This window comes from Lithobates pipiens, unplaced genomic scaffold, assembly GCF_037356315.1.
Source record: "Lithobates pipiens isolate NorthernLeopardFrog02 unplaced genomic scaffold, aLitPip1_a1.2 Scaffold_27, whole genome shotgun sequence".
In the NCBI taxonomy this organism is placed as follows: Eukaryota; Metazoa; Chordata; class Amphibia; order Anura; family Ranidae; genus Lithobates; species Lithobates pipiens.
The window spans coordinates 181,648,711-181,671,378 of NW_027507788.1; the positions used below are offsets into that span (position 1 = coordinate 181,648,711).

General features: G+C 45.5%; 1 protein-coding gene across 2 annotated transcripts in view; it reads right to left on the reverse strand.

Annotated features, from left to right (window-relative positions):
* Positions 1 to 4,624: 4,624 nt before the first annotated feature.
* Positions 4,625 to 22,668, reverse strand: part of UBIAD1 (UbiA prenyltransferase domain containing 1) — a 29,593-nt gene continuing 11,549 nt past the window's right edge. For both annotated transcript variants that reach the window (XM_077457963.1, XM_077457964.1), the window contains 2 exons: positions 19,866 to 20,487; positions 4,625 to 7,868 (listed from right to left, as the gene is read on the reverse strand). In XM_077457963.1, coding sequence (XP_077314089.1) covers positions 7,381 to 7,868; positions 19,866 to 20,421 — 1,044 coding nt within the window. In that variant the 5' untranslated portion in view covers positions 20,422 to 20,487 and the 3' untranslated portion in view covers positions 4,625 to 7,380. The remainder of the gene's footprint in view (positions 7,869 to 19,865; positions 20,488 to 22,668) is intronic.

The window sequence follows — 22,668 nt, forward strand, 5'->3', positions numbered from 1 at the left end:
CAGTAGATGCATCAATGTCAACATGTTTCGCCAAATGGTTTTCAGCTTCATCAGGAGTCTAGGCATTAATCTGAACTGTATGACAAACTATCTACAAAGAAATGCACACATTAAGAATGCAAAAATTATATAAATAGTATACATATACAAAATAGTATTAAGGAGACAAGAATTAAAGTCACATACATTTTACACTTGTCCTAATATATTTGCACTATACATCTAAACATGCTGGCTTTTTTTTAAATTAGATTTTTGATTACCGTATATACTCGAGTATAAGCCGAGATTTTCAGCCTCTTTTTTGAGGCTGAAAGTGCCCCCCTCGGCTTATACTCGAGTCATCGCTGTCTGCCCGCTCGATCAGCGTGTCGAGCAGACAGACAGCGGCCATTCTATAATTCAAAAGCCGCGCCTCCGGCTCCGCCTTCGCCTGTGATAGGCGGAACACTGAATTTCCCAGCAGCCTGTGTTCCGCCTATCACGGACATCGTATCATCCTCGTACTACGGACGAGGATGATACGATGTACGTGATAGGCGGAACACAGGCTGCTGGGAAATTCAGTGTTCCGCCTATCACAGGCGAAGGCGGCGGCGCAGCTTTTGAATTTTACAATGGCCGCCGAGGCGCCGACGAAGAGGGCACGGGACGGAGGCAAGGCAAGGCACGGCACGGCACGGGACGGGACGGGACGGAGGCAAGGCACGGCGGCAAGGCACGGAGGCAAGGAGGCAAGGCACGGGACGGAGGCTCGGGACAAAGGCTCGGGACACAGGTAGGCTGGACACACACACACACACACACACACACACACACACACGGATGGATACACACACACACAGGGATGGATGGATGGATGGAGACACACACACACAGGGATGGATGGATGGATGGATGGAGACACACACACACAGGGATGGATGGATGGATGGACACACACACACACAGGGATGGATGGACGGACACACAGGGATGGACGGACACACAGGGATGGACGGACACACAGGGATGGACGGACACACACACAGGGATGGACAGGCATGTCTCACCCTCGGCTTATACACGAGTCAATAAGTTTGCCAGTTTTTTTGGGGGTAAATTGGGGGCCTCGGCTTATATTCGGGTCGGCCTATACTCGAGTATATACGGTACATACCCATTAGATCATGAAAATAACCAGAGGTATTATCAATATTTGTATCAACAACTGGAGCAGATGTATTGATTACCAAGGCAGCTGAATAGATGGCCACGGGGACCATCTCCTTAAGTTTTGCCATACGGGGATAACTTTACACCCCTTGCATTGTTTCTTCTTGCACTATGCACCCCTAATTCTTCTTCTTCTTTTATTGCACTATAACCCTGATGAAGCCTATTTTTAGGTGAAACGTGAGACCACTATTGTCTGAAACCAGACCGTTCACTGAAGAGGATAACGGGGTTATGGTAGCTAGCTGCTGCCATAACGACAATATCCCTCTTTAACGTGCCGATGTAAATCGTAACTAGTCGGTCCGGAAGTGATTAAGCGGGAAATGTCAGGAAAAAACGTAAACATTTTAAATAAAGAACTGTGAAGCAAAATTAGGGTCAATGCAGCCTAATCAGTGCCCATCTGCAGCCTCACCATTGCCATCAGTGCAGCCTGATTGATGCCCATCTGCAGCCTCAGAGGTAACAGGGAGGGGGGGGGGGGGGGGGTGGGACAAGCGGCAACAGATTACATACAGATGAATCTCCTGTTTATTCTGCAACCTCTTTAACCGCTTCACCCCCTGGAAGATTTTACCCCCTTCCTGACCAGAGCACTTTTTGCGATTCGGCACTGCGTCACTTTAACTGACAATTGCGCGGTCGTGCGACGTTGCACCCAAACAAAATTGACGTCCTTTTTTTTCACACAAATAGAGCTTTCTTTTGGTGGTATTTGATCACCTCTGTGTTTTTTTTTTTGCGCTATAAACAAAAAATTAGCAACAATTTTGGAAAAAAAAAAAAAGCATTATTTTTTACTATAATAAATATCCTCCGAAAATATATTTAAAAAAATATTTTTTTTCCTCAGTTTAGGCCGATACATATTCTTCTACATATTTTTGGTAAATAAATAAACAAATAAATTGCAATAAGCGTATATTGATTGGTTTGCACAAAAGTTATAGCGTCTACAAAATAGGGGATAGATTTATGGCATTTTTTTGTCAACAACAATTTCATTCAAAGTTTTGCCAGATACATAGAAAATGCATAACGTAGTCATCAAAACACGAGCAATTCACTTTCTAAACTGACATGACTAGTCTGTTACCGAGGCTTGTAGCCTCTGATTATCTAATTTAGCTCAGTACCTTTCTTTTATAACAAGCTAACGCAACTTTTGTATACAAAGTAGCTGTCAGCTAAACATAATAAATCGCATAGTAAAGGAGAGTCCGAGAGCGACTCTTAGTAGGAAAGGAAGAAAGAGAAGAAAAGAAGGGAAGAGGGGGGAGAGGCAGGTTTCCATCAACCTGGATCATTATTCAGGTCCTGTTGTTCCTCCCGGCGGTGCCAAATTTCCCAGACTTCATCATGCACCTCTAAGCGGTCTTGTATTCTTGCTGTAATTTTCTCCATCTGCTCTACATCTTAGATCCTGGCAAAAAGGGCTTGGGGGGGGGGGGGTGTTGCGCTTACTGTTAAGGGCCACTAGGCACCGTGCTGCTGTGATGATGTGCCTAGTTAGCTTTTTCTGTAGGGCCGGAACTTTCAATGGGGAAAGGCCAAGCAGAAAAAATGTAGGGGTGGCGGGGACTGCCTTTTCAAGTAGACGAGCGAGTAATTGCTGGACTGACTTCCAGAAGGGAACAATCAACGGATAGTCCCAGTAAATGTGGATAAGCGTACCTTTGGCCCCCATGCAACACCAGCAATGGTCTGAGCTGGCTAGAAATATTGCTTGAAGCACGTCTGGGGTCATGTACCAAATATACGAAATCTTGTATGCATTTTCTTTATAAAGGGTGCAGAGTTCTCGGCCGCCTGGGCCCATATGGTCCCCCATTGTTCAATGGATATCTCCTCCCCCAAGGCCCTCTCCCACTTTATCATGTTGTTATGCTTGCCCATCGTTTCGAAGGGCCTTGTGTTCAGTATTTTGTATAAATCTGAGACTTGGCCTGAGATTTGAGAATTGCAGATTTGGAGCAATTGACATGGCATAGTGGCGGATCTGGAGATATACATAGAACACCTGTTTTGGTAAGTCAAACTTAGCCTGTAAATCTGTGAAGAAATGTAGTCTACAAGTCTTGGGATCCACCAAGTTTCCAAAGTGAAAGAGGTTTCTCGTGGTCCAGGGAGAGGACATTTGATGCGTTAGACTGTCTGGCATTTTAGGGTTGCAGGCAAATGAAGTCAGGAGTGAGCTATCCGAGGATAGCTTATGGTGGTACGTTAATTTACGCCACAGCCTCCTGAGTTGTAGTATGGGGCCTAATAGCCGAGCTGAGTCTACTTCTGCGTTTGCATTCCACAGTAGGTTATTTGGGTGTACTGGGGCTAGCCATAATTTCTCTATTTCCGTCTATTTATTGTAAGAGCGCAGAGTAAACCAGGAGGCCGCCGCTTTTAGTTGTGCTGCTTGATAGTATTTTGTAAGATTAGGGAAGGCTAGGCCGCCGTCCAATCGTGCCGCTTGTAGTACCAAGCGTGGGATTCTATGTCTTTTGTAGTTCCAGGTGAATTGGAGATTTATGTCATTTTTTATTTTTTTTTAAATTAGTAATGGTGGCGATCTGCGATTTTTATGGGGACTGCGACATTATAGTGGACACATTGGACATTTTTGACAGTATTTTGGGACTAGTCATTTATACAGTGATCAGTGCTATAAAAATGCACTGATTACTCTGTAAATGACACTGGCAGGGAAAGTGTTAACCACTAGGGGGCCAATGAAGGGGATAAGTGTAACTGTGGGGGGGTGGGTTTCAAGTCACATGACAGCGATCACCGCTCCCGATGACAGGAAGCAGTGGATCTCGGTCATGACACAAGGCAGATCGGGGAAATGCCTTGTTTACATAGGCATTTCCCCGTTCTGCGGCTTTGTGACACGATCGCTGGGAGACCATTTGCCCACCGCTGCCATTGTGTCACCGCTGCCATTGTGTCGACATATATTGGTGTCCAGCAAGTGGTTAACAGTCATCCGATGCCAGCCCAGGAGACGGGACTTCCTATTACAGAGGGTGCCAAGTATGTATGAGTTTTCTCCTGTATGTAATCTGACGGCACTCGTCCCGCCCCCTCCGAGGCAGCCAGAGTGATAAATATGGTATATATCTTTTATAGCCCCCACAACAGATTCGTTTGGGGCCACAAAAGAGATATATATATCTCTCTATATATATATATATATATATATATATATATATATATATATATATATATATATTTATATATACACATACATACCAGTGGGGCCATATTAAACCGGAACACAGGCGAGCTACGCCCCTTCGTTTTTTTTAAAGAAAAAAACCCATAATGGTTTGTGATGTAGACGGACCTCCGGGCAGATCGCAGGATGGGAGTCATGCCACACAAAGCAAGATGCAGATAATGATTCCAAGGCTTATTACTATAAATCTCTCCTTTAATTAGAAATACACCTTAAAACTAGAAGATTGTCCTTACAAAATCACAGATAGGTGGTATACAACAAGCTGAAAATGTTACTTTGTCTGTAATCTATAAAGTTACATGAATAAAAGAAACAAACATTCTGTTTTTATTAACACCCAAAAATGATTTTATTTTACCAGGCGTCAGGACAGGAAGGGCTGGGATCTGATTGGCTGCCAAGGACACGCTTCCCCCGATATAGATTTTGTAACTAAACCTGGCCATATACCAATAGATGTTTGACCGACCATACGTAGGATTATTTGTATGAAAATTCCCATCGGTACATTCAATGATTTAAAGTAGAACTTTGCCTATAACAACTTGATAAAAAAAAAAAAAAAAAGTTCTTTAGCACATTATTCTACCACAATTAGCGTGGGCTGTAAATTGTCTCCAGCGTTGCTCCGGTTTCTTCTTGCTGGAGGCTGCCATTTTGTTGAAGCCCAGAGCCCCTGAGCAGCAGTAAATCATGAAGCGGAACTAAACCCATCAATTTAATGGTTTCAAAAAAACAGTTACATTTCTGGAATTGTTAAAGAGGTGTTTCCCTTAAAAAATAAAATGTTTTAAAATTAAAAGCCATCAGCTACAAATATTGCAGCTGTTGACTTTTAATAAATCGGACACTTACGTGTCCCGGGGTCCAGCGATGCGGTGGAATGAAGCCCCGCTAGTCTCCCCCTCTGCTCAGGGGCACCGGTATTCTAACTGTGGGCACCCGGCTGTGGCTTCACAGTCGGGGACCCACTGCGCATGCGCGAGCGGCACCACGATTGGCCGAGCAGTCATCTGGGACCTGACAGGAGGAAGGGGGTGGAGCTGAGCCCTTCCTGTGCCGAGGGAAAGTGACGTCACCAGCCCAGGCACTGAGGGAGGCAGACTATGAGGGACCCCATAGCAATAGGCATTTAGAGGTTAATTAAAAAAAAAACATTTTTACAAATGTTTTTTTTTCATTTTTGCATTAAGGTAAAAAAACACGAACCTTTAAATCCCCTTTAATACAAATGATGGGGTACTATTCCTCACACTGACAACAATAGGTCACTATTACTCCCACTAATACCATGATGGGGCATTAGTCCTCCCATTGACACCAATGATGGGGCACTATTCCTCCCACTAATACCAATGATAGGGCAATAGTCCTTCCACTGATATCAATGATGGGGCAATAGTGCTTCCCCTGATATCAATGATGGGGCAATAGTCCTTCCCCTGATACCAATGATGGGGCACTATTAATCCCACTGACAATGGAGCTTTATTTATTCCACTAAACCTTAATGTATTTGTTAAACAAAAGCAAAAGTCAATCAGATGTGCTGCAGTGTTCATGTGCCAACAAGCAGCATTCGCAGAGGGGAAGAAAGCAGAATGACAAAAAGTGGAGCTTATTCGTCTACTGCTTCTCTTTTCACTGTCCAGTCGCAGGCTGGGGGAGGGACAAGATCTGGAAGTATTACAGAATTGCAGCAGAGATAAATCAGGTCTTCTGTCCTACCAGATAGGGCTGTGTGGCTGAGCTGTGTAAATCTCAGGACTGGCTGGAAAGAAATAGAAATCGTTTGGCAGGTAAACCAGCTACAATATGTGTATTTTACCTTGAAGTCAGCCCTAAAATAAATTTAAAAAGAGTGCTTAATTCGCTTTTACACTAGGTCATGTTTTATTACTGGTGACCTTCCTGTGGAGGAGACTCTCAGCACACCAAGAACAGCCACGGCTGCAGTAGATGTCGGGGTCCGTTCACATGATTAGATTGGAGTAACCCCCCCACCCACAATTGTGTTGCAGGAAAACACCCAGCAATGCAATAACATTCACTGCCGAAAATGCCACAAGTGCTTTTTTTTTTTTGGTGTGTAATGCGGCGCGTTCACATGAAGTACAATTTATACGGCTTTAGGGCTGGGGTAGAAAAAAAAAAAACTCGATTTAAATCTTGAATCGAGTTGAGAGGTCAAATTGATTCAAAATTTCAGCAAATCGATTTATTTTTTCGCCAGGAATGGCGCTGACACCGGGCCGGTCATGAGGAGCTGCTAGGCTGCAAGCAGGAGTTTTTAGGCGAGGCAGCAGCCTAGTCCGCGAGGTCGGACGCCGCGGACTAGGCCGAAGCCACAGCTAAAAACTCCTGCGTGCAGCTCCTCAGGACCGGTGCGGTGTCCATCTGTAACGTCCCACCATACACACGGTCAGAAAATCTGAAGATAAACTTTGTCCGATGAACGATCTGCTGATCTTCTGATCGTTAGTATGCTGCTTTTGACAGCCGGTGACGAATTTTCGGCAGACAAAAACTGGATGTGCAAGCTTGAAAATTTTTGTCTGATGTGACCATAAATGTCCGATTTTCTTTTCGTTAGTACAGTTTACGGACCAAAAAAAATAAATAAATCTGAAGAGCAAGACTAGGCATGCTCAGAAATGAAAGAACACATACAAAATAATTCAACACATTACGTCATTTCTGACGCTGAATTCTGTCGTCAGAAATTTTTCTGATGCCGCGTATCCTCTTCACTTTCGATTTGAGACTAGTGTCCAACAAAGAAAATGTATGAAAATTCGTCCCATAATCTGACCGTGTGAACAAGGCTTAAGACCCGATATGATCTGCTAAAAGAACCCAAACACACAATTAGTGCAACTTTGTGTATAAGAATGTACTACAGTGCTATGCAAGCCACTGAACGTCCACTAGAGTTTCGGAAGCGAGCCGGGGGGTGCCATCAAAATACCGAACAAGTAGAAAAGTCCTACAAACAAGTTGAGCTTGGCTGTTTTCTGGGGGATCCCAGTGAAGTTCTGACTCCTGAACTGGCGCTCCAAGGAGAATGCCAGCGGGATGGTGAGAAGCGGCAGGGCCATGCTGATGGTATAACGGGTGGCCAGGATGCAGAAGATGACATACGGGCAGAAGACCAGCAGGTTGTATAGTACGTAGGAAAGGGTTGGCCCGATGAGGATGGCCATCGTGACAATACCAGCCTGCCTGTCCGACTCCATGTCCCGGGTGTTGTTGCTGTGAAGGATGGCTTCCGTGTTCAATGCCAAGGGCACGGCGTACAGCAAGGGGGTGACCGAGAGATAGCCGACCTGGACTGCGTGGGCGAACATGACCGCCAAGGGTCCGAAGGTGATGAGGATCACCAAGTCGCCTAGAGCCACGTACTTGAATCCTATTCCTGAAAGACAAGAATGAAGGCAAAAAACTTAGAACAAGGATTTGACCAAATTTAGTTTATTACCACATTAATATATTATCATTTCCAATATCTGTCTGAAGAACTCATCTGGGAAACACGCTACGGCTGCCAGCCATCCCATGTCTACATGAAATATTGGGTTAAAGTGGTTATAAAAAGCAGAAGAATTTTTTTACCTTAAAAGTGCTAGTAAACTCTGTACTACCACTTGTACCTACAGGTACGTCTATAAGTCTTACCTGTAGATACTGTCAATCTCTCCTAAACTTGCGCTATGCAAGATTTTTAAGGTGCATGCAGCCTGGACCTTCAGAAACATTACTGAGTGCATGTGTGGGAGTGACTTTTTTTTTTTGACAAAAAAAATTTAATATTATATATATTATATATATATATATATATACACACACACATCACTCCTGCATATATATATATTCAAATATATTAATAGTAAAAAAGTCAAGTCTGAGCATGTAGGCCATTTACAAAATAATCTAGAGTGGGTGACTGGGGGCAAAGAGAAGGATAATTTATTAAATACTTTCTTCAGCTCTGTGTATACAAAAGGAGCATGGGGGAGCTCATGTCCATAATGGGGGTGGTAGTGACAGCCCCAAATCCACAATGGCTCAAAAGTGATATGGTCCAGAAATATTTGGACAGAATAAAGGTAGATAAAGCACCTGGACCTGATGGCATTCACCCACGGATCCTAAAAGAATTGAGCTCTGTAATTTCAAAGCCATTGTATCTAATTGTTAGGTACTCATTAATGACAGGAATAGTATCACTGGATTGGCGCACAGCCAATGTGGTGCCTATATTTAAAAAGGGAACAAAGTCTTTACCAAGTAACTATAGACCTGTTATTTTAACTTCTATAGTTGGGAAGATACTGGAGAGTTTAATAAAAGACCACATAGACGAGTTCTTACAGGAAAAAAATATTTTACTGTCTGAGTCTTATCCTGTATTCTTAACATCATTGTGGCAAAAATTTTGTTTTCTTTTCCCACTCTTTTTTTTATTTTTTATTTTTTTATAAGCTTAATTCAATTTAATAATTTTCCATTAAAAAGAGAAAACCATACATATTTGGAAAAAAGGAAAAAAAAACACAATAAACTTGACATCTACTTGGTTATCATTGCCATCTTATTCTTACTACCTTATCTATTTATTTGACTCCTTATTTAGTTAGATTTTCCCACACCCACCCTTCCATCTTCTCTCCCGTCTGTTGACCTTCCCCATACCCACTACTCTTTATTCCGTTAATGCTTGAGTATAATGCTTCGTCTTTTTAAATATTCTCCACTTTTCCCACGTTCTGCGGTATTTTATCATTTTATTTTCCTCCATTTTTCTTAGGTATTCCATATTATTGATATATTCTATTCTTTGGATCCAATCTCTGATCAGGGGTTGTTTCACCTGTAACCAATTTTTTGGTATTAAAGCTTTTGCGGCGTTGAGTAAAACGGGTATTAATGAGTTTTGTATACTTCTTTTGAAATGCTTACTCGTTTTTACAGCAACCCCTAAAAACAAACATTCCCCTGGGGTTAAAGGTATTTAGGAAAAAAATATTTTAAGCAACAGACAGCATAGATTCATGAAAGACAGAAGTTGTCAGACAAACCTGATTTCTTTTTATGAGGAGGCAAGAAAACCTTGGACAGAGGGGTGGCTGTGGACGAGGCATACTTGGACAGAGGGGTGGCTGTGGACGAGGCATACTTGGACAGAGGGGTGGCTGTGGACGAGGCATACTTGGACAGAGGGGTGGCTGTGGACGAGGCATACTTGGACAGAGGGGTGGCTGTGGACGAGGCATACTTGGACAGAGGGGTGGCTGTGGACGAGGCATACTTGGACAGAGGGGTGGCTGTGGACGAGGCATACTTGGACAGAGGGGTGGCTGTGGACGAGGCATACTTGGACAGAGGGGTGGCTGTGGACGAGGCATACTTGGACAGAGGGGTGGCTGTGGACGAGGCATACTTGGACAGAGGGGTGGCTGTGGACGAGGCATACTTGGACAGAGGGGTGGCTGTGGACGAGGCATACTTGGACAGAGGGGTGGCTGTGGACGAGGCATACTTGGACAGAGGGGTGGCTGTGGACGAGGCATACTTGGACAGAGGGGTGGCTGTGGACGAGGCATACTTGGACAGAGGGGTGGCTGTGGACGAGGCATACTTGGACAGAGGGGTGGCTGTGGACGAGGCATACTTGGACAGAGGGGTGGCTGTGGACGAGGCATACTTGGACAGAGGGGTGGCTGTGGACGAGGCATACTTGGACAGAGGGGTGGCTGTGGACGAGGCATACTTGGACAGAGGGGTGGCTGTGGACGAGGCATACTTGGACAGAGGGGTGGCTGTGGACGAGGCATACTTGGACAGAGGGGTGGCTGTGGACGAGGCATACTTGGACAGAGGGGTGGCTGTGGACGAGGCATACTTGGACAGAGGGGTGGCTGTGGACGAGGCATACTTGGACAGAGGGGTGGCTGTGGACGAGGCATACTTGGACAGAGGGGTGGCTGTGGACGAGGCATACTTGGACAGAGGGGTGGCTGTGGACGAGGCATACTTGGACAGAGGGGTGGCTGTGGACGAGGCATACGTGGACAGAGGGGTGGCTGTGGACGAGGCATACGTGGACAGAGGGGTGGCTGTGGACGAGGCATACGTGGACAGAGGGGTGGCTGTGGACGAGGCATACGTGGACAGAGGGGTGGCTGTGGACGAGGCATACGTGGACAGAGGGGTGGCTGTGGACGAGGCATACGTGGACAGAGGGGTGGCTGTGGACGAGGCATACGTGGACAGAGGGGTGGCTGTGGACGAGGCATACGTGGACAGAGGGGTGGCTGTGGACGAGGCATACGTGGACAGAGGGGTGGCTGTGGACGAGGCATACGTGGACAGAGGGGTGGCTGTGGACGAGGCATACGTGGACAGAGGGGTGGCTGTGGACGAGGCATACGTGGACAGAGGGGTGGCTGTGGACGAGGCATACTTGGACAGAGGGGTGGCTGTGGACGAGGCATACTTGGACAGAGGGGTGGCTGTGGACGAGGCATACTTGGACAGAGGGGTGGCTGTGGACGAGGCATACTTGGACAGAGGGGTGGCTGTGGACGAGGCATACTTGGACAGAGGGGTGGCTGTGGACGAGGCATACTTGGACAGAGGGGTGGCTGTGGACGAGGCATACTTGGACAGAGGGGTGGCTGTGGACGAGGCATACTTGGACAGAGGGGTGGCTGTGGACGAGGCATACTTGGACAGAGGGGTGGCTGTGGACGAGGCATACTTGGACAGAGGGGTGGCTGTGGACGAGGCATACTTGGACAGAGGGGTGGCTGTGGACGAGGCATACTTGGACAGAGGGGTGGCTGTGGACGAGGCATACTTGGACAGAGGGGTGGCTGTGGACGAGGCATACTTGGACAGAGGGGTGGCTGTGGACGAGGCATACTTGGACAGAGGGGTGGCTGTGGACGAGGCATACTTGGACAGAGGGGTGGCTGTGGACGAGGCATACTTGGACAGAGGGGTGGCTGTGGACGAGGCATACTTGGACAGAGGGGTGGCTGTGGACGAGGCATACTTGGACAGAGGGGTGGCTGTGGACGAGGCATACTTGGACAGAGGGGTGGCTGTGGACGAGGCATACTTGGACAGAGGGGTGGCTGTGGACGAGGCATACTTGGACAGAGGGGTGGCTGTGGACGAGGCATACTTGGACAGAGGGGTGGCTGTGGACGAGGCATACTTGGACAGAGGGGTGGCTGTGGACGAGGCATACTTGGACAGAGGGGTGGCTGTGGACGAGGCATACTTGGACAGAGGGGTGGCTGTGGACGAGGCATACTTGGACAGAGGGGTGGCTGTGGACGAGGCATACTTGGACAGAGGGGTGGCTGTGGACGAGGCATACTTGGACAGAGGGGTGGCTGTGGACGAGGCATACTTGGACAGAGGGGTGGCTGTGGACGAGGCATACTTGGACAGAGGGGTGGCTGTGGACGAGGCATACTTGGACAGAGGGGTGGCTGTGGACGAGGCATACTTGGACAGAGGGGTGGCTGTGGACGAGGCATACTTGGACAGAGGGGTGGCTGTGGACGAGGCATACTTGGACAGAGGGGTGGCTGTGGACGAGGCATACTTGGACAGAGGGGTGGCTGTGGACGAGGCATACTTGGACAGAGGGGTGGCTGTGGACGAGGCATACTTGGACAGAGGGGTGGCTGTGGACGAGGCATACTTGGACAGAGGGGTGGCTGTGGACGAGGCATACTTGGACAGAGGGGTGGCTGTGGACGAGGCATACTTGGACAGAGGGGTGGCTGTGGACGAGGCATACTTGGACAGAGGGGTGGCTGTGGACGAGGCATACTTGGACAGAGGGGTGGCTGTGGACGAGACATACTTGGACAGAGGGGTGGCTGTGGACGAGACATACTTGGACAGAGGGGTGGCTGTGGACGAGGCATACTTGGACAGAGGGGTGGCTGTGGACGAGGTATACTTGGACAGAGGGGTGGCGGTGGACGTGGTATACTTGGATTTTGCAAAAGCTTTCAATACAGTTCCCCACACATGGCTCATGTGTAAGGTAAAGTCTACAGGTTTGGAAATGGATAGAAAACTGGCTAAAAGACAGAATTCAGAGAGTAGTGGTTAATGTTTCTTACTCTGAATGGTCTAAGGTTATCAGTGGTGTACCCCAAGGTTCAGTGCTGGGACCCTTACTTTTTAATATCTTTATAAATGATATAGGGTCTGGGATCAAAAGTAAAATTTCTGTCTTTGCAGATGACACCAAACTATGCAGTGGAATAACGTCCTTACAGGATGTCTCCAATTTACAAGCCGACCTCAATGCTCTGTCTAATTGGGCGACTATGTGGCAGATGAGGTTTAATGTTGAGAAATGTAAAGTTATGCACTTGGGGGCTAAGAATATGCATGCATCATACATGCTAGGGGGAGTACAACTGGGGGAATCCATAGTGGAGAAGGATCTGGGGGTTTTGGTAGATCATAAGCTCAATAATAACATGCAATGCCAAGCTGCTGTTTCCAACGCAAGCAAAATCCTTTCTTGTATTAAGAGAGGTATGGACTCCAGAGAGAGAGATATCATTTTGCCCCTGTTCAAATCATTAGTAAGACCTCATCTGGAATATGCCGTCAGTTTTGGGCACCAGTTCACAAAAAAGGATATCTGGGAACTGGAGAAAGTGCAGAGAAGGGCAACCAAACTGATAAGAGGCATGGAGGAACTCAGCTATGAGGAAAGATTAGAGGAACTGAATTTATTCACGCTTAATAAGAGGACAATAAGGGGGGATATGATCAACATGTACAAATATATAAGGGGTCCATATAGTGAACTTGGTGTAGAGTTATTCACTTTACAGTCAACAAAGAGGACAAGGGGACACTGTTTACGTCTAGAGGAAGAGAGATTTAAATCTCCAAATACGGACAGGTTTCTTCACAGTAAGAGCTGTGAAAATGTGGAATAGACTCCCTGCAGAGTTGGTTCTGGCCGCCAGTTCAGTGGATTGCTTTAAGGCATGGATAATTTCCTAAGTGTACATAATATAACTGGGTACTAAAATTTATAGTTAAAGTTGGTCCGGGGAAAATCCAATTGCCTCTCAGGGGATCAGGAAGGAATTTTTTCCTGTGCTTTAGTAAATTGGATCATGCTCTGTTGGGGTTTTTTGCCTTCCTCTGGATTAACTGTGGGTATAGAATTGGGTATATGGGATTCTATGATATTATTATTAGAGGTCGACCGATATGGGTTTTTCTCTGGCCGATGCCGATGCCGATATTTAGAAATCGGGGCGGCCGATGGCCGATATATGATGCCGATTTTTGCAGCCGATTTTTGTGGCCGATTTTTTTTATTTTTCCTTCATTAAATCTAACAGTTTAGGCGGCTGTGGAGGAGGTGGGGATACAGAGAGGCGGCTGTGGAGGTGGGGGGGTACAGAGAGGCTGCTGTGGAGGTGGGGGGCTACAGAGAGGCGGCTGTGGAGGAGGGGGGGTACAGAGAGGCGACTGTGGAGGAGGGGGGTACAGAGAGGCGACTGTGGAGGAGGGGGGTACAGAGAGGCGACTGTGGAGGAGGGGGGTACAGAGGCGACTGTGGAGGAGGGGGGTACAGAGGCGACTGTGGAGGAGGGGGGGTACAGAGAGGCGACTGTGGAGGAGGGGGGGTACAGAGAGGCGACTGTGGAGGAGGGGGGGTACAGAGAGGCGACTGTGGAGGGGGGGTACAGAGAGGCGACTGTGGAGGGGGGGTACAGAGAGGCGACTGTGGAGGGGGGGTACAGAGAGGCGACTGTGGAGGGGGGGTACAGAGAGGCGACTGTGGAGGGGGGGTACAGAGAGGCGACTGTGGAGGGGGGGTACAGAGAGGCGACTGTGGAGGGGGGTACAGAGAGGCGACTGTGGAGGGGGGTACAGAGAGGCGACTGTGGAGGGGGGTACTGAGAGGTGACTGTGGAGGGGGGGTACAGAGAGGCGACTGTGGAGGGGGGGTACAGAAAGGTGACTGTGGAGGGGGGGTACAGAAAGGTGACTGTGGAGGGGGGGGGTACAGAAAGGTGACTGTGGAGGGGGGTACTGAGAGGTGAATGTAGAGGGGTGGTATATAGAGGTGACTGTGGAGGAGGATCATCCATTTTCTAAATGGCAGGTTTCACTTTAAAAGGATATTAATTTATACAGTAGCATACTCCATTTTTTTGACTCACCGTGCATACAAGCTGGCATCTATCTGTATGCACGTGACCCAATAGCATGCACCTAGCCCTGATGAGCTGACCAGCCAATCACAGTGAGATAGAAACAGGCTCCGCCTCCACAGGGAAGGAAGAGGATCTTAGCTAGTGCTGGCTACGATCTCCTGCGGAGGCTTGTGATATGTTAATGATGTTCCTCTGCTACTGCCTGGGGAAGGGAGGGGCGGGGCAGTGCAGTGCCAGTGAAACTTTCTCCTTCCACCCTATAGTGGCCAGCCGCACGGGTGAAGGATGGAGGATCAATTGTACATGCTGCTGCAGCGGGGACACAGGTCTGTACTGCAGGCGGCCGGGTATAGTGTTACCCGCAAATCGGCGTGGTATGCACAATAATCGGCCGATGCCGATTTCTTAAAAACGGCCAAATATCGGCCGATATATCGGCCGACCGATATATCGGTCGACCTCTAATTATTATTATTATTTTTTGTGGTTGAACTAGATGGACTTGTGTCTTTTTTCAACCTGACTGACTATGTAATTATATATATATATATATATATATATATATATATATATATATATATATATATATATATATATATATATATATATATATATATATATATATATATATATATATATATATATATATTATATTATATTATATTATATTATATATATATATATATATACACACACACACACACACATACATACACACACAAAAATAAAATCACCTAGTATATTTATAAAGATATTCAGATAAATAGTTAAAATACATCAAGTCATAATAAAGTCGGTAATATATGCAAAAGTACAGTAAATAAAAAAATATTAAAAGTGCCAGTGTGCTGATTAAAGCGTATTAATAAAGATATAGTGCACAAATAGATGGATTTTTTTTTCTTTTTCTTACCTGCAATCCAATGTCATAATGCGCTAGTATGCATAGCATACTAGCACATTATGTTAACCACTTTCTGACCGCTGCACGCTGATATACGGCACAATGGCAGCGGTGGGCAAATGGGCGTACCTGTACGTCCCCTTTAATTGGCGAGGCTAGTGGGCGTGTGCGCCGCGTACAGTGTGACCGCGCCCGCTGGACATTGATGTCCGCCGGGCTCCCGCCGATCGTGTCACGAACAGAGAAGTGCCTAAGTAAACAAGGCATTTCCCTTTTCTGCCTTGTGTCATGACAGATCACTGCTCATTGTCATCGAGAGCAGTGATCCATGTCATGTGACTGGAAGCCCACCCCCCCCCCACAGTTAGAATCACTCCCTAGGACACACTTAACCCCTTGATCACCCCCTAGTGGTTAACATCCTTCCCTGCCAGTGTCATTTACACAGTAATCAGTGCATTCTTATAGCACTGATCACTGTATAAATGACAATGGTCCCAAAATGGTGTCAAAAGCGTCTGCCATAAAGTCGCAGTCACGATAAAAAGCACAGATCCCCGTCATCACTACAAAAAATGCCATAAAACTACCCCCTATTTTGTAGACACTATAACTTTGGCGCAAATCAATCAATCAATCATACGCTTATTGTGATTTTTTTTTTTAAAACATATGTAGAAGAATACATAGTGGCCTAAACTGAGGAAAATATATTTTTGGGGGATATTTATTATAACAAAAAGTAAAAAAAAAATTTTTCTTCAAAATTGTCGTAAAAACTGTAGAGGTGATCAAATACCACCAAAAGAAAGTTCTATTTGTGGGGGGGGGGGGGGGGGGGGCGACGTCAATTTTGTTTGGGTGCAGTGTCGCACGGCCGCGCAATTGTCAGTTAAAGTGACGCAGTGCCAAATTGAAAAAAGGGCTCTGGTCAGGAAGGGGGTAAAATCTTCCGGGACTGAAGCGGTTAAACTCATCTTAAAACAAAGTTCTTCCAGCGCAGAGATGTCGGAGCTGCAGGCGCTCCCATCTTCACCCGTCGTTCTTCCAGGTTTGTAGACTCCGGCTGTCTGACTGGCCAAAGCCGCGATGAATATGCACGGAAACCACCAATTACGGCACAGGGCTCAGAAGGAACAGCACGGATGGCCGTTCCTTCAGAGCGCACCCACCAGTGATGTCACTGGCTGCATGTACAGTAAATATCTCCTAATCGGTGCACATTTAGGAGATATTTACACTAGCTATAGGTAAGCCTTATTATAGGTTCCCAAGGGCCTATAGGCAGCTGAAATTTTTTATAAACTAGATCAAATATATATAAAAAAAAATTAAATTTATTGCGTACAAAAATATATATGGAACATGAATTAAGGGGGTTTTCTGAGCGGTAGCATCCAGTGTTAAGAAATACACTTTGCATTTCTTGCTAGCTGCATATATAACATTGACATGTCATTTTTTTGAATATCATGCATACCAGAGCTCACGTAGTTCTTAATTCACGTTCCATAGATATTTGTACTCTATGAAAGTGAATTCTTTTGATATATTTGATCTAGTTTAATATTTTTTTTTTCAGCTGCCTATAGGCCCTTGGGGAGTACATTTTCAATTTTATTACTATTTGGCGTTAGCAGCATTTTGCTCTATCCCAGGTGGGTGGTTTCTTTTTTTGATTGTAAGCCTTATTTTAGGTTTACCTATAGGTAAAAGTTAGTGATAGAAGTTTACTTCCTCTTTAAAGTGCTACAAAAATCAAAAAAATACCCAATGGACTATTTTTGGAGCACTTAACACCTTTAATCTGCACACAATATTTTATATTTTTATTTATTAATACATTTTAATCAGCACACCAGCGCTTTATTTTTTATAATTTTGCATATAATCACCGTATTTTTTCATGTACGTTAACTATTTATCTGAGTATCTTCATAATTTATTGGGTGATTTTTTTTTTTTTTTTTTTTATTCGGAGCGCTGCACTTTTTGTTTTATTTTTAATCGGTTTAATGTATGAGAATTGATCCTCTGAATGAGGCACTTTTTTTTTTTTTGACAACCCCATGTGACGTTGGTACAAGGCATATTTATATAAAGGAAATGTTTTTAAAAATACTATACTCCATTCCTGTTCTGTGTCAACATAAAGTTTGAGATGTCCTTATCAATTAACAAATGCCAATGTGCACAATTATCACAATCACACCAGGGAACAAGCTAGCACTTGGAAGTGATAATTATCCACCCTCAATGTCAATAACAAAATATTTAGTGCAGTGCCACCCCCCACTAAGCTCAATTCACAAACAATTTAGTAAAAAAACAAAAAAAAAAGAACTTTCAATATGCAAAGTGACACTAAAGGTTTTTTTTTTTTTTTTAAAGCCAGCAGCTACAAATTCTGCAGCTGCTGACTTTTAAAATAAGGACACTTACCCGCCCAGCTCGCCCGCGATGTCGGCACCCGAAGCCGATCTCTCGATCATCTCTCGGGTGCTGCCGCCGCCATCTTGGGTATGGGAATCAGGAAGTGGAGCCTTGCGGCTTCATTTCCTGGTTCCCTACTGCGCATGTGCGAGTCGCGCTGCGCAATAAGGATGGTCCCCGCTGTCTCTGGGATCCGTGTGTTTCCCAGCAGGCAGCGGGGGACCTGCGGAAAGGGGCGTAGATTCTGCAGATATCTATGCCGGAAGTGGGTGCAGATACCTGTACTGTACAGGTACCTGCACCCCCCTGAAAGGTGCCAATTGTGGCGCCGGAGGGGGGGAGGGTTCCAATGAGCGGAAGGTCCACTTTAAATAACAAAAATGTCATACTTACCTCCACTGTGCAGCTCATTTTGCACAGAGTGCCCCCCCCCCCCCCCGAACATCCTCTTCTGGGTTCCCCTGTTGGCTTTCGTGGCTCCTTCCCACATCAGGTAACCCGCTAGGAGAAGCGCTCTCCCGAGGGGGTTACCTTGCGGGCACGCTCCCGAATCCAACATTCGGTGTCCATATAGGCTGAATGCAGGACTCTGCCCCGCCCCCCAGCGCTCGCATCATTGCATTTGACAGCAGTGGGAGCCAATGGCTGCGCTGCTATCAATCTATCCAATCAACAGCCGAGAACCCCGGGCAGAGAGACAGCGTGTCCCTGTGGGTCAAATGCGAGGGGTTAGGTAAGTAAAATGAACATTTACAACCCCTTTAAGTGATATAAAAGAACAAAAAAAAAAAAACAATGTTGAATGTAAGCCCGGGTTCACACTGACAGCGGGAATGAAATGGTGCGAGTTTAGCTGATCTCGCACAATTTCATTCCCTCGGGTCAGTCCTGACTTCGGGGGGCGATTTCAAAGACATCTGTGCGGGTTGCTGCACAGATAGATGTCTATGGAAATCGCACACCAAAGTCGCCAAACATAGTACAGAAACTACTTTTGGGACTCGATGTGGCGTAGCGCTGTTTTGGGCCGTGCCATTGCCACCGATTTGACATGTCAAATCACATGCAAAATCGCTCCAATGTGAACCTAGGCTAAATATTACTAAAAAAATGGCACTGTGTGGAAACCAAGGGAAAAAAAAATCATAAATCCAGAAAGTGTGTTAATGTGTAAATTTTAAAGTTCACATATTATGGTGTGGGGATTTTCAGGGGTTGGTCTTGGCCTCTTAGTTCCAGGGAAGGGAACTCTTAAGGCGTCAGCATACCAAGACATTTTGGACAATTTCATGTTCCCAACTTTGTGAGAACAATTTGGGGATGGCCCCTTCCTGTTCCAACATGACTGCACACCAGGGCACAAAGCAAGGTCCATAAAGACATGGATGATCGAGTTTGGGGTGGAGGAATTTGACTGGCCTGCACAGTGTCCTGACCTCAAACCAATAGAACACCTTTGGGGTGAATTAGAGCGGAGACTGCGAGCCAGGCCTTCTCATCCAACATCAGTGTCTGACCTCACAAATGCACTTCTGGAAGAATGTCTATGGGAATGTTTGACCACACTCCTAAACCTTGTGTACAGCCTTCCCAGAAGAGTTGAAGCTGCAAAGGGTGGGCCAACTCAAAATTTAACCCTACTGACTAAGATTGGGATGCCATTAAAGTTCATGTGTGTGTGTAAAGGCAGGTGTCCCAATACTTTTGGTAATTAGTGTGTGTATTGTGGTCGGCAAGTGGATAACTAAGCTTCAGGCTCAAAATAAATTTTTTACAAAACGCAAAAAACATCTCTGGCAGCAAAAGGGTTACCCAGTAACAGAAGATGTCATCTACAAATCCTAGTGAATCCTACCTCCGGTATAGAGGAAAGACCCGGAGAGGCCCCCGAAATATATCAGGGCCATGTGCTCCAACTTGAGCGTGGACAGGAAGTAGAGACACGCAGCGCTCACGCACCCCAGCGTGTACAGCACCATGCCGAACCGCACCACATCCTGCGGCTCCAAAATTTGGTCCACTAAAGTCCGGTCGTCGCTCTTCTTGTGGTCGATGCCTTTACTGAAGTCGTAGTAAGTGTTGACCAAATTCCCGGCCCCATGGACGGCCAGGACCGCCACGGCACAGGCCAGGAGCACGAAAAAGTCCAGCGAGCCTTCGGCTCGGTACGCCAAGGCGCTGCCCAGGGCCACGGGGGTGAGGGAGGCGCTGAAGCTCCAGGGGCGGAGGGCGAGGACGTAGCTTGCGCACTTCTTCTTCCAGCCCGTGGCTTTGATCAGAGGTCTGTCCACCGGTGGCTGAGAGGGGACGTTGGGCAGCGGCGCCGAGTCCTTGGAGAGGGCGGGGAACCCCGCACCGTTAAACAGCTCTGTGCTGATGCTGATGTTATTCGAGCAGTCTTCGGACTTCATGGTTCTGGTCGTGGGGAAAATACGAGATGTGGCTTCAGAATCTGATGTTCATGGATCGACCCCCGACTGCAAAACAAATAAAGAAAGATTAATAAATGGTTCAGCTCTCAGGCCTTTAGCCCCCCCCCCCCCATTCTTCCCTCCAATGGGTGGCATTTGGGGGCAGTACTACTCACCAAACACAACCGGGGGGGGGGGGTACAAAACATCACACCATGTGTACAACAAGCACGATGCTGGGTTATATGGGAGAGGGTGGAGGGGAGTGTTAGATGGATTATCACATTTAAATACACTAACAAACTAAAGCTAGACTCCAGCTAATACTTTGTAATCAGTTACAGCTAACTGTTTATTTTGGGATAAAAGTTTTACATACTGTAAATGAATAAATAAAAGCCGATCATTGTAAGCACCCCTCTGCCAGTGGTAAAAGGTTTGTCTCCTCCATGTATACATCTGCAGGAGAGCTTGAACTTGTGAAAAACAACAGACTTATTGGCCAGATCACCAAATGAAAATAGGAAGAAAGAAAAAAAAATTCTAAAATAAAAATAAAAAACAAATAAAAAAACGAATGCAGCCATCACAACTAAGAATTGGAAAGCTGCAATAAAATAAAATGTTTGCTGATGCGTTTTAGGCTTCGTTCAGACTTGTGTGACTTCACTTGATGTGAGATTTGGGATGTCAAAAGTCGCATTACATAAATGTTTGAATGAAAAATTAGTTCTTTCCTAAAAATTGATATACGAACCAAAAAAAAAAAAAAAATGTATTGTTTTTCTTCTCCCCTCCTTGTCATTAAGATTATAATTTTTTTTTTTTTCTCTCCGTAATGGATTTTGTGGGTACAGCATGGACGGGCTACATGAATGAAATTCAAAAATGAATGTCAATGTCGATACAGGGCCTGAGATTAACATAAATCAATATATCTAATTTATATTGGCATGTTGACTTCTTGCAGCAAAATATACAGGAAAATATCAGTCCGATTGGACTTCGAACACATTTATATCCATCGTTTCAAAATTATATGGTGGATTTTAAAAAAGCATGGGAGAACATTTTGACACAATGTAGTGTAGAATTGATGAAGCTACTGATCGCACAATATCAGTCAGAGCTAAATAGCTTAGACCAAGACATCTTAATGTTACAGTGGGGATCGAAAGTTTGGACACCCCAGGTAAAAATGTGTATTAATGTGCATAACGAAGACAAGCAAAGATGGAAAAATCTCCAAATGGCATCAAATTACAGATTAGACATTCTTATAATATGTAAAAAAAAAAAAAAAGTTAGATTTTATTTCCATCATTTACACTTTCAAAATTACAGAAAACAAAAAATGGTGTCTGCAAAAGTTTGGGCACCCTGCAGAATTTATAGCATGCACTGCCCCCTTTGCAAAGCTGAGACCTGCCAGTGTCATGGATTGTTCTCAATCATCGTCCGGGAAGACCAGGTGATGTCAATCTCAAAGGTTTTAAATGGCCAGACTCATCTGATCTTGCCCCAACAATCAGCACCATGGGTTCTTCTAAGCAGTTGTCTAGAAAACTGAAACTGAAAATAGCTGACGCTCACAAAGTTGGAGAAGGCTATAAGGAGATAGCAAAGCGTTTTCAGATGTCATTATCCTCTGTTCGGAATGTAATTAAGAAATGGCAGTCATCAGGAACAGTGGAAGTTAAAGCAAGATCTGGAAGACCAAGAAAAATATCAGACAGAACAGCTCACAGGATTGTGAAAAAGCAATTCAAAACCCACGTTTGACTGCACGATCCCTCCAGAAAGATCTGGCAGACACTGGAGTTGTGGTACACTATTCCACTATAAAGAGATACTTGTACAAATATGGTCTTCAGGGAAGAGTCATCAGAAGAAAACCTCTTCTACGTCCTCACCACAAAAAATCAGCGTTTGAACTTTGCAAATGAACATATAGACAAGCCTGAGGCATTTTGGAAACAAATTCTGTGGACCGATGAGGTTAAAATATAATTTTTTGGCCGGAATGAGCAAAGGTACGTTTGGAGAAGAAAGGGCACAGAATTTAATGAAAAGAACCTCTGTCCAACTGTTAAGCATGGTGGTGGATCAATCATGCTTTGGGGTTGTATTGCAGCCACTGGCACAGGGAACATTTCACGAGTAGAAGGAAAAATGGATTCAATAAAATTTCAGCAAATTTTGGATGGTAACTTGATGCCATCTGTGAAAAAGCTGAAGTTAAAGAGA